Source organism: Balaenoptera acutorostrata, chromosome 8, assembly GCF_949987535.1.
Source record: "Balaenoptera acutorostrata chromosome 8, mBalAcu1.1, whole genome shotgun sequence".
NCBI lineage: Eukaryota > Metazoa > Chordata > Mammalia > Artiodactyla > Balaenopteridae > Balaenoptera > Balaenoptera acutorostrata.
Window position 1 is genome coordinate 35,635,374 of NC_080071.1, and position 12,652 is coordinate 35,648,025.

Consider the following 12,652-nt stretch of genomic DNA (forward strand, 5'->3'; position numbering starts at 1 on the left):
AGAAGACATATAATTAAAGTACTCAACATTTTTCAATCACCTTAGAAGTGTCAATGTTTCTGCACTTATTAATGAAATTCTCAGTATCTAGAGACAATACATTGTTAATCAAGTTCAGAGATCACAAGTTGGTATCTTGAGGTCAAAACTGGCTCACATGTGTTGTTTGGTTTGCTGTTTTCCAAATTTAAATTTGTTTTTAACATTTAAAAATTAAGAGATTTAACAGCAACAACAAAAGCAAAAGAGAATTCCAGCTTCTCTTGAAAACTTAGAAGATGTGACAACACTGGACTCAGAGAGTGTTAGATACCCACAGTAAAGGGGAGCTAATGAAAACTTAGAAGATGTGACAACACTGGACTCATAGAGTGTTAGATACCCACAGTAAAGGGGAGCTAATTATGAGCTACTCCCTACATACAGGGCATCCCCTCTCTGCTTTCTCACAGTCCCCACCTGCCTCACTTGCCTCATTGATTACATCTTTGGCCCCTGGTTTAATTCAAGCAATACATACTGAAAAGCAACAAAATTGTACTTGTCTTAAAAGAGTTCTCAACTTAGAATCTTGCTAATTCTATTTAATTATTGGTTTGAACTTGTAAGGTTTTAGAATTATGTTTTCACAAGCTCAACTAAACCAAAATCAGAAACCACAAGAGAGGCATGGGTAAAATAAGTTTCTTATAGAATCACAGTGAAAATACGTTTCTCATAGAATCACACTGTGAAAAGCTAAACAGACCCAACAAGCTAAAGACAGAAAAAAAAATCCTTAACATGCTGCAACTTTTGACATGAAAATGTAACTGTCCCCCTTAGTTTTACAGATGTAGTACAGAAGAGAAGTGAACAATCAGAACATTCTGAATAGCTTTCATTCTGCTTGTATCTCCTTATGTGGACTGACATACCTGATTTTTTAAAAATCTCAATCCATTTAGAGGAGTATTTTAATTACAAAATTTTAAGTCACAATACAGAGAAGATGACGAATGCTTTATGGTTTGTCAGTCCCAAAGACGATCAAACAGAATTTGTTAACTATCAACTCTGATCAAGGCATATATAGGAATTAAACAAAATGTCATGGTTCAATTATTGAGGGTACTGGGCAGGGCCTACTACTCCAGTAACTTAAAATTTCAGTCACTATTGATGAAATATGGGTGTCACAGGCTTGTCAGTTTAAAAATGTTTTCCTATTAAAATGCACAGACTCTGGGACAGATGAACTTCATTAATAAAGATGAATTTTATTAATAAATACCTTACTGGAGATTATTTACAGCTAGCTAGACATATAACTATAAAACTGACTGAGTGGTAAAGGCAAAACAAACAAACAAAAAGAAAAAAGAATTCAACCTACATCCCAATTTTTTCTAGGATCAGAATTTTGACAAACACATTTAACAATCTAAATGATCATCACAACAATTACTTCAATGTGACAATGTAACTTTTACATGTTTTCTCATTAGTTAAAATTTGCACATATACAAATTCTTAGAAGACAACATCATGATTTCATAAGGAAATTTCACAAGACCAGTTTTAAATATGGACCTTCCTGCTTGGCTTTAGCACAGTTTAATCATAAAATTTCCTTAAACTGGAAGTTTTTGCATTTGATGGTCAGAAAATAAAGTCTATTCTAATAATTTCCTCCCTGTTTCTACTGTTAAAATGATGGGGGGTGGCAGTGTTCTTCAGGCACTTAAGTCACTAAAAGAAATTATAAAACTCAGTATTATCACCAAAAAAAAAGAAATATGCCATTTTTAAGACAAATGGTAGCTACTATAAGACATAGGAAGATACAGAAAATACAAATTGCATATACCACGTTTAGTAATCAATATTCTTCAGGGGGAAAAATCACCACCATGATTCAATAACAGTCTGAGGTTTTATAAATGCTCTTACATTAAAATGTGCAAGGCACAAATCAGAGCAAAGAGAATAACGATAAACTGAAAACCAGAAAATGCAGAGAAGAATTTTAAACAGGCTTCCCGCCAATGAGATTATGAGACAAAATCTTTGAGAGATAAAGAACATCAGTCATTTTTATACATTCTTTGAACTATACTCCCCAGAATCAAAACAGAAGCAGCAGGGGTGGGAGAAAACGCATCTATGGCAATATTTTTAGAGACTGTTCATATTTTGCTTACTATAATTAGCCCCCAGTGGCAACCTATTACAATAAACTATCTGTTGCTCTGGGAACATAAAACCAAGTAAGAATCTGAATTGCTGCTCTTTCAGTCAGCAAATTTCAGCAACTTACAAATATCAAAATTCAGAATATCAACATTTACAAAGATGCTAATAATCTGTATTTAAAGTACAGGTTTTTTAGTTTGCTTATTTGACTCTATAGACAACAAACAGAAGTTTACAGTACTGGTTTCTGCAACAGTGCGTTCATGGATTTTTAAAAAACAACTCTGATTATATTAACCCTATTTCCATTTTTAAAAATTCTGAAATAGCTTTTACTTGATGCAATAATATTCTCTAGGCAACAAGGAAGGGGAAATAAAGGACTAAGAACCTAGACTCTTCAGAAAAAATTTGTATTCTAATGCCAAGTTTAAAGAACAATATAGATTCAATGTCTCTCTTTTATATTTCGGAAGGCAATTCCTAAAACAGAAGACCACTTTTTACTCATTCTTTCTAGCAAGATAGCCTCCTGACTTACCATTATTTATTTATTCCTTTTTTAATATAAAAAACAGGATCTAAGAATATTAGATTCCTTGAATTCTTAGTTAGCTTCTCCTTGCATTAGTTTTACCAGCCACCGTCAACAAGTGGTCTCAAGTTCCATAATATGGAATTCCATGCGAGTTCAGAGGGATGACATGCATTCCTGACATGCAAACCATGACAGACTTTCTAGAAATGCTCCTATTTCCCCAGTTTCTTTTTCTGTGCTATTCACAAATTCTGTGGTGAATTAACTTTTCAATAATGGACACAAAATGGAATGACTCTTCATATCTAATGATCCTAATATTTTTATATTACTTATAAAGCACTATAACCCACCCAATTTATTTGTATACTTACAGTAAGATTTCCAAACAGGAGGTCTATATTCATCTGTATCTGAAAGAATAAACATCAAATTAACATTATTGAATACTTATATTTTAAATGAGATATTTTAATCATTAATTCATTTAATACATATTTGTTGAGGTCTATTTGTCCTAGGCATCGTGCTAGGCACTAAAGGGCATTCAAAGGTTTTTTAGTCTTGGTCCTCCCTTCCTTGGAGTACAATTTCACAAAGATGTTCGAAGAAAGTTACTGTATTTATTCAACTGCTTATCACATAAAAACGTCATGCTTGGGGCTTCCCTGGTGGCGCAGTGGTTGAGAATCCGCCTGCCAATGAAGGGGACACGGGGTCGAGCCCTGGTCTGGGAAGATCCCACATGCCGCAGAGCGACTGGGCCCGTGAGCCACAACTACTGAGCCTGCGTGTCTGCAGCCTGTGCTCCGCAACAAGAGAGGCTGCGATAGTGAGAGGCCCGCGCACCGCGATAATGAGTGGCCCCCACTTGCCACAACTAGAGGAAGCCCTCGCACAGAAGCGAAGACCCAACACAGCCAAAAATTAATTAATTAATTAATTAATTTTTAAAAATGTACTTTAAAAAAATTTAAAAAAAAACCCAAAACGTCATGCTTAATTTTTACTGCTTTTACAGTCACTGAGGTAATATCAATAATGTCTTTGGGCTTAATTCTATGATCATTCCACTGAAAGATCCCTGAAATCATTGGAACTTTTCTATATTTCCCTCCATCACATTTGGGGGAGTCCAGTGAAACTGGTTTCACTAACATCAAGAGAGAAGAACAGCAAGGTACAGACCGTAGTCCTCATACACCCTGGACAATCAAAACCAGGAAATGAGCAACACTTCAATGGGGGACAGTGTATCTAGGGAGCCACAAAGAACATGAGGTGAACATGCGCTCTCCAGGTCCACTTCCCCTCACTCTGCTTGAATGTGAATTAGGAGACAGTGTGAAGAGGCAGTGGAGAGAGATGGAAATACAAGCACACGAGGGAGACGGGGGAACTGGAGGAAGGAGAGGGGGCAGCGTGGTCTGGCTTCTCATCTGTGAAGCACAGCTGAGCAATAATCTTGCCAGCACAAAGCCCTGCCTGCAAGGCCATGGAGCCAAACCAGCAGACACAGCATTTTGGTGTGGGGAGGTGTGGCCAGACACATCACCTGGCTCTGCTGGCATCCAACAGAAACCCACTGAGGAATCCGATCCTAAAAATCGTGGTCTCCAAGGAGGCAAGAAAATTCCTGGGAAGTTTACTGAGAAGGGTGATTTCTTGTATAGGTAGCTCACATTAAAATGGTCACAGACTCAAAACATTCAGGCCCCAACTCCCAACCTTTAAAATGCCACTTCATTTATGATGTGTTATCATAAACCACACAAATGCTTTGAGTCAGAGGGCTACAGTAACACTACTGATGATGGGCAAAAGAACATAAAAGGGAAATTCTAAGTCATGTAGAAATTGCTTGGCACCCAGGAGAAGTTTTCATATATGTTTTCTCAAAGAATGAATAAAAGATTACATGAATAAATGAATGAAGTAATGCAGCAAATACAGTTGACTCTCATTATTCACAGTAGTTATATTCTACAACATCACCATAAACACTGAATTAACCAATACTGAACCACTGCACCTGGGGAAACACAAGTTAGGTTCCTGTGAGCCTCTGGTCACAACATTTTCATCAACCAATCAATACCTAACTTTGTTTTCTGTGTATTTTTGTTTAAACACACCTTATTTAGTATATACTGTTGATTCATAAACATTGAACTCACAGCCAACTGCACTATAACTCATGCCTCAATGAAACTTATCTGACACATGTATTTTCTCTGTAAGATAACATCACTGTCTTCTTGCACTTAGAAGCACCAGACAGGATTTTGACACTATGCTTAGGGGCCATTTTAAAAAGTAAAAACACCAATAAAAAGCCACAAAAATGCAAAAAATGTGGCACTTAAGAGGCTATGAAAAGAACACTTGTTAACAGTATAAGAGCTAAAACAAAGGCAGAGTTGCCTTGCTCAACCTCAGCCGGGAATATTCAGGTCATGCGACTCAATTTGCCACTCTATAAATGTTGGCAAATGACTATGAAAGTGTCACAGGTATTTATTTTAAAAGGGTTACAAATAAATACTAGCAAGTAAGCAAATCTGCAAACACAGAATCAAGAATAATGAGGACTGTCTGTATATGAATGAGCAATTATTTAGGAAAACTACCAACTCAGGTAAACTCATCTAGGAATGATATAACATTAGGATGAAATATGACCTCAGCACAGTGACATATAGGTATATACATATTTACTTTGCTAGGGGGTGGGGGTGGGGTGTGTGTATGCTTGGAGCGTTAATTATACTGACATTTGTCTTAATAAGTAAATTGAATTAACTGAATTATATATTTTTAATATGAGGAAAAATTTGCCTCTAAGCATTCAAGTCATTTAATGATTTCATTGATGCCATATGGATGCTGTTATATTGCCATTCAATCCTAGGACAGTTCCCGGTTTAACAGGAGAGTGGACGTTCACTCTCCTGGCACTCACCCGTATTCATGTGTGTGTCTCAGCCTCCTTGCCAGCGTCCAAACAGCACAAGCTGCAGTGACCAGGCACCTCCTGACCCACCACGCGGAAGATGGCGCACGCGGCCAGGAAGAGAAAGGGCACTCAACAAGGCTGAGACCCAGTGTAGTAAAGAATTTAACCTTGCGCCCCAGAAGAGGTCTGACTTTTGCCTTCAGCTCCTAGGAGGTAATTTTATTTGTCTGGGAGCCTTGGGTTAGCCAGAGTACCAATGTGACTTAGGGTGGGGTTTGGGGTCACACAGTGTCAGTCAAGCTGGAGACTGAGATCAACCATGTGCGCCATCAATCATAAAGCCCTCATTAAAAACTCTGAACTCAGGGTTGGGAGAGCTTCCTTGGTTGGAAATACTCCATGTGTATCATCACGCATCAATGCTGGAAGAGTATGCATCCTGACTCCACGGAGGATAAGAGAAGCTCTGCATTTTGTACTTCTCCTGGACCCTGTCTTATGTGCTTTTCCCTTTGGCTGATTTTAATCTGTATCCTTTCCCTGTAATAAATCATGACTCTCAGTATAACATTGTTTAGTGAGTTCTGTGAGTCCTTCTAGAGAATCATCGAACCCAAGCGTGATTTGAGGGAACCCTTTCCAACTTGCAACTGGTGTCAAAAGTGAAAGAAGTGTTTAGGACTGTGCCCTCTCACTTTGCAGTTGGCCCTAACTCCTTGCAAACTCTGTGCAAAGCCTGTACCTATGAGCAGGAGGCCCTGGAGATTGCTTTCACTTTGGAGATGGTAAGAGAGTAAGAGGCTAATAATCAAAGTTCTTTCTCTGGGGGATTGTTTATCTAGTCCTAGATAGGGCTTTCTTAGGGGAACATCAACCTTTACTTGCTGTGTGACTTTAGGAAATTTACTACCTCTCTTTTCTTTATCTATAAAATAGAGTAACAATATCATCTAAAATGGGAATAGTAACAACACAGGTTTGTTGTGAGGATTATATTAGGTATCATACATTAAGCACCTTGCACTCAGGAGACCTTTAGTAAATGAGTACCCTCTCCTGCCTTCACCAAAAGCGAATTTAAAAACACAATGAGGGACTTCCCTGGTGGCGCAGTGGTTAAAAATCTGCCTGCCAATGCAGGGGACACGGGTTCCAGCCCTAGTCTGGGAAGATCCCACATGCTGCGGAACAACTAAGCCTGTGCGCCACAACTACTGAGCCCGCGTGTCACAACTACTGAAGCCCACGTGCCTAGAGCCCGTGCTCCACAACAAGAGAAGCCACCACAATGAGAAGCCTGTGCACCGCAATGAAGAGTAGCCCCCGCTCGCCACAACTAGAGAAAGCCCACACGCAGCAACAAAGACCCAACACAGCCATACATACATAAATAAATAAATAAATAAATAAATGGCATTATTTGAGATGCTACAGATCACAATTCTGTGGCCAAATAAAATGAGTATCTGGCAAATAACCAAGAAATATTGGGATTTAGGTTTGTGTTTCCTTTAATATTAAAACAATTCTAATTATTAGTGACATTTAACAACACAGTTTGGGTTTTAAAAGTCTTTTCCTAGCAATTTATTTTTTTCTGGTGGAAGTGTAAACTGGTGCAACCTCTCTACAGAACAACTGGCAATACATACCAAAAGCCTTAAAAGTGTGTAACAGGCATCTGTTAAGGCAGAGATTAAATGAGATGCTCTTTGAAAGGGAATGTTTAAAAATTATGACAGTCTCTCTCATGTTTAGGGGTGGAGACCCTAGGTCACCTTGGTATGGGCCATTTTGTTGAACAAGTTAGGCAAAGGGTAGGCACCACCGTCCTCAGGACTCAGGGAAAAGGGGCTCACTGGGAGGGGGAAGTTGCATGCTTAGAAAAACATACCTTACACTCTTGATGTGCAAAATTAATTGCTAGAGTTGCTGAGACCAATTTTCCAGTACCCTAAATCCTTCTGGAAGGGAAGAAACATTACCCCAATCTTTGATTCCTCAGATTCAAATTTAAGGAGTTCTGTCAGAGAAAAAACTTATAGCCTAAACCAAGTTCCACTGGCAAGAACAGGCAGAAACACTCCTGAAAGAAAATGACTTTGAAGATGGATTAATTGAAACTGGTGATCCAGGGTCACAAAGAGGGCTTATGGGTTTATTAGGAAGGACAGATTCTGGCCCAGCATGAGGCAGAGGCCAGAAGTATCTCTGACCTCAGCCCCCCTGGCACATGGAATCATTGAGTGTAAGAGTGTGAACTAATGAACTGCAATCTTAACCTCCAACTGGGGTCACTACTTTGACCTGGGCCAGGTCTGACCAAAACGGGTATCCTAGTAGCACTCAGACAAGCAACTATCGACAAAGGGCTGGTCTTCAACACAGACAGAAAGTGATAAAGAGAAGAAGGATAAACAGTGTACAGTTATACTTACTGCACTTTTCTTCTGGGTAGTTGTAAGAGAATGGGACCACTCTGGGACTGAGTAAGCCTCCTGAAGTTCAAACTTGGAGGAGGAGACTGCCTAAAGAGGAAGGTACTAAATTTCCTGCCAATGGGGGCAGTGATTAAGAGGAGAAAGTATGGGAGCATATTTGGCTCCTGCATTTATGTAACAGGTCTTCAGTTCCTTCTGCATAATTTTGACCCAGCAGCTCTATTTCTAGGAATTTATTGTAAAATAATTAAGGATATTAGAAAAATATTAATATAGAAGAATACCACTGAAATATTTCTTTTTAAACTAAAAAACTGGATTCAACCTAAATGCCTAACAATTAGAAACTAATAGAGTCAATGATGACAGATTCTACTTTGACGACACCTTGACTACATCAAGATTTCACCTTTTAATCTGTTAGAAAGTCTGACAGATATTTTAAATATTTTTAATCTTTTAAAACAGTGTCTCTCAAACTTTTTGGTTTCAAAAACATGGATTCTAAAGAGCTTTTAAAATCTACTGATATTAACCATATTAGAAGTTAAAACAGAAATTTTAATAGTATATATTTGTTAATTTATTAAAAATAATAAACCAATTATATCTTAACATTTTTATGAAAAAATAACTTTAGTTTTCAAGACAAAACATTTGTTTTAAATTTTGCACATCTCTTTAATGTCCGGTATAAGTGAAGACAGCTGGATTCTCCTATCTGCTTCTGCATTCAATCTGTTGTGATATCACATGCCATGTACAGTCTGGAAGATCCAACTAGCCATTTGTGAGAGAATGAGAGTGAAAAAGGGAAATAATGTCTTATTACTATTACTTAAAATAGTTTTGACTTTGTGGAAACTCTGAAAAAACTTGGAGACTTCCAGGAGTCCCTAGAACATGCTGTGAGAACAACTGTTTCAAACCATGATTTCCTTGGCACATTTAGGGTATGGGGTAAGGTGGGATAAGATACATTTCATCTAATAGAAGAAACACAAAAGTTAACTAAGACAGGAAAAGAGAGGAAATCATGAATTGCTTTAGCAGAACGAAGTCCTTTCAGCTCGTTCAAAGGAAGTTAGCAAGAGCCTTCAGCTAGAGGTCTCAAGGACTCCCATCACTTCTTTTTGATTCTGTCAGAAAATCCACCCAAGCCAAGCATATCAACATGACAGACTTCCATCTCTAGAGCATGACTGAGAATGACAGCCTGACAACCTATAACTCAGTGACAGCTAATTTTAAAACCAACTTAAAAAATTCAGGGACAGCTGCTTAAAATAATCTTAGCGTGGTATAGATGAGTGCTTAAATTAAGTACATACCCACAAAATCCATTTTCTCCATTGCCTTTACGTGTCAGTAATACTTTTCATTCACTACACAAAAGAATTTTATATAAATATCAAAATTATGCTGCCATACAGAAACGTTAAAACAATCAGAAAGTTCCATTCATTCAATAAATATGTATTAAACACCTTCTATGGGTAAGAATGTCAGTTACAAGGTGGGTCCAGATGTAGTTTATGCCTTTAAGGGCGGTAAGAAAAATAAGATGGATATGATTATTTACTAACAAGGTAATATAATAAGAGTAATACATAAGAGTATAAGAGTAATATGTAATACTCTTCTACATAATGAGAGTTTCATAAACCATCATCTTGTCAAAATGCTTGACAAGAATAGGTCCCCAATAAGTATTTACTAAGCTGATGAAAGAATGGAAGGGAAGAAGGAATCACTTTTGGCCAGAGTGTCAAGAAAGACAAACCACAGGTGATATCATCTGACAGTGGCTCTGAAGGATGGATGATTTTTAAAGTACAGGGGCCAAGGGAAGAAGACTGGAAATAAAAGAGAGAACAACATTCTAAACAGAGGGAACACAGCGAATAGGACACAGGAACAAGAAAGTTCAGAAAGTGTTTGAGGAACAGTAAAAATGCAGAGTGGTTGAAATAGAAGACAGAAATAGAAAGCTTGAGATTCGGGCCCTGGAGGGAACCTGGGCTGTGTTGTCCAGGAGGCATCCATAAGTAATGCACCATGTGTTTTCCTCTGCTTTGTGTATTAAATACTCAGATGTCTGAGAGGAATACTATGTTAGGCCCAGGTCAATTCTCATGAGTCAGAGAAAACAAGCGAAGCAGCAGGAAGGCCAAAGGTAAGAGAAAAAATCGATGGAGCAAAGACTCGGAGGAGGAGAAAGTAATGGACTCAAAAATCACAGGTGGTGGACAAGGCCTGGGAAGGTGGAGACATGGCTCTACGTCTAATCAACTGGGGAGGTAAAAAGGCGGGTTCTGTTTGAGACATTCTCTTCTGTGACTCTAAGTAAAAATCTAAACAAATAATTCAGGAAAACAAAAGAAAAAATGAGATTGCTAAACTATATGGAAAATAAATAAAGGCCAAGTTGATTAGCACGTATAGTATGATCTCATTTTTTTTAAACAAAAGAAAAAATATAAATGTGTATGTGAATGTGTACATGGGGAGGGGCACAGGGACAAGGAGAGAGAATATGAAAGATTCAGAATGACATATGCTAATTTAAGTAACAGTAGTGATCTCTAGGTCAGCCCTCCTCACCCAGGCTCCTCACCTGAACCACAGAGCACATAAAATGTTTTGAGCGGTATTTTCTCAGATCTCCCATGTATGGTAGATAACCAGAGTCTTTCTAGAAGCAGGAGAGAAGTTAACTTATTACATACAGTGGATGTGCTGGGCCACTGGGACATCATTCTCTCCCCAGAACCAGGAGAAAGCATTCTCTTGATGGTGATTTTTACTTTTCTTATATATCTGTGTATTTTAAAAAATTATATAATGTATATATTCATTTGTGCTAAGGAGGGAAAAAAAACTACTAAAAACAAACAGTATATAAACGAACCAATCAAAAGATCGGCAGAAGACCTAAATAGACATTTTTCCAAAGAAGACATACAGATGGCCAACAGACACATGAAAAGATGCTCAACATCACTAATTATTAGATAAATGCAAATCAAAACTACAATGAGATACCACCTCACACGGATCAGAATGGCCATCGTTAAAAAGCCTACAAATAACAAACGCAGGAGAGGGTGTGGAGAAAAGGGAACCCTCCTACACTGTTGGTGGGACTGTAAATTGGTGCAGCCACTATGGAAAACAGTATGGAGGTCCCTTAAAAAACTAAAAATAATGTTACCATATGATCCATCAATCCCACTCCTGGGCATATATCTGGAAAAGACGAAAACTCTAATTCAAAAAGATATAAGCACCCCAATGTTCACAGTAGCACTATTTACAACAGCCAAGACATGGAAGCAACCTAAGTGTCCATCAACTTTATCCATGAATGGATAAAGAAGACGTGGTACACACACACACAAACTGGGATCTTACTCAGCCATAAAAAAGAATGAAATATTGCCATTTGCAGCAACATGGATGGACCTAGAGATTATCAGATTAAGTGAAGTAAATCAGACAGAGAAAGACAAATATATGATATCACTTGTACGTGGAATCTTAAAAAATGATACAAATGAACTTATTTGCAAAACAGAAACAGACTTACAGACATAGAAAATATACTAACTTTTACCAAAGGAGAAAGGGGGGGGCAGATAAATTAGGAGTTTGGGATTAACAGATACACACTACTATATATAAAACAGATAAACCACAAGGACCTACTGTATAGCACAGGGAACTATACTCAATATCTTGTAATAACCTATAATGGAAAAGAATCTGAAAAAGAATGTGTGTGTGTGTATAATTGAATCACTTTGCTGTACACCTGAAACTAACACAATATTGTAAATCGCCTATACTTAGATGTTTTAAAAGTATAAGTTAACTATTTATAAGAAGAGAAAAACATGGAAACTGATTCAGATAGAGAAAAGCACCATTTAACAAACTCCACAGGAAATTATAATTATTTTGAATGGGCTCTTGAAATAAATACCTTACCAGAGAAATAATATCCCCAGTCTGAGAGGCTTAGAAATCAACTACAAGCTTTGTGGCAAACATATAAATAACACCACCTCTTCTAAAGTCCTCGAATTCCCCCTGAGAACCTCTGTGGAGGTCTTCATTTACCTCTTCTCCCTGTTCTAAATGAATTTGCTGAATGGAAAAGAGAACAGCTTCTTAATTAAATGTTTTTCACTACTGGTTAACTGTAAGAATTATGACCCAAGAATATCATCCAAAAATCTACAAACAATAAATGCTGAAGAGGGTGTGGAGAAAAGGGAACCCTCTTGCACTGTTGGTGGGAATGTAAATTGATACAGCCACTATGGAGAACAGTATGGAGGTTCCTTAAAAAACTAAAAATAGAACTACCATACAACCCAGCAATCCCACTACTGGGCATATACCCTGAGAAAACCATAATTCAAAAAGAGTCATGTACCACAATGTTCATTGCAGCTCTGTTTACAATAGCCAGGACATGGAAGCAACCTAAGTGTCCATCGACAGATGAATGGATAAAGAAGATGTGGCACATATATA

The 12,652-nt window shown here is 37.8% G+C and overlaps 1 protein-coding gene across 3 annotated transcripts in view; it reads right to left on the reverse strand.

Moving 5' to 3' along the window:
- CHN1 (chimerin 1) overlaps positions 1-12,652 on the reverse strand; it is a 196,499-nt gene that overhangs the window by 145,883 nt on the left and 37,964 nt on the right. For all 3 annotated transcript variants that reach the window (XM_057551005.1, XM_057551004.1, XM_057551006.1), the window contains exon 3: positions 3,088-3,126. In XM_057551005.1, the coding sequence (XP_057406988.1) occupies positions 3,088-3,120 (33 nt within the window). In that variant the 5' untranslated portion in view covers positions 3,121-3,126. The remainder of the gene's footprint in view (positions 1-3,087; positions 3,127-12,652) is intronic.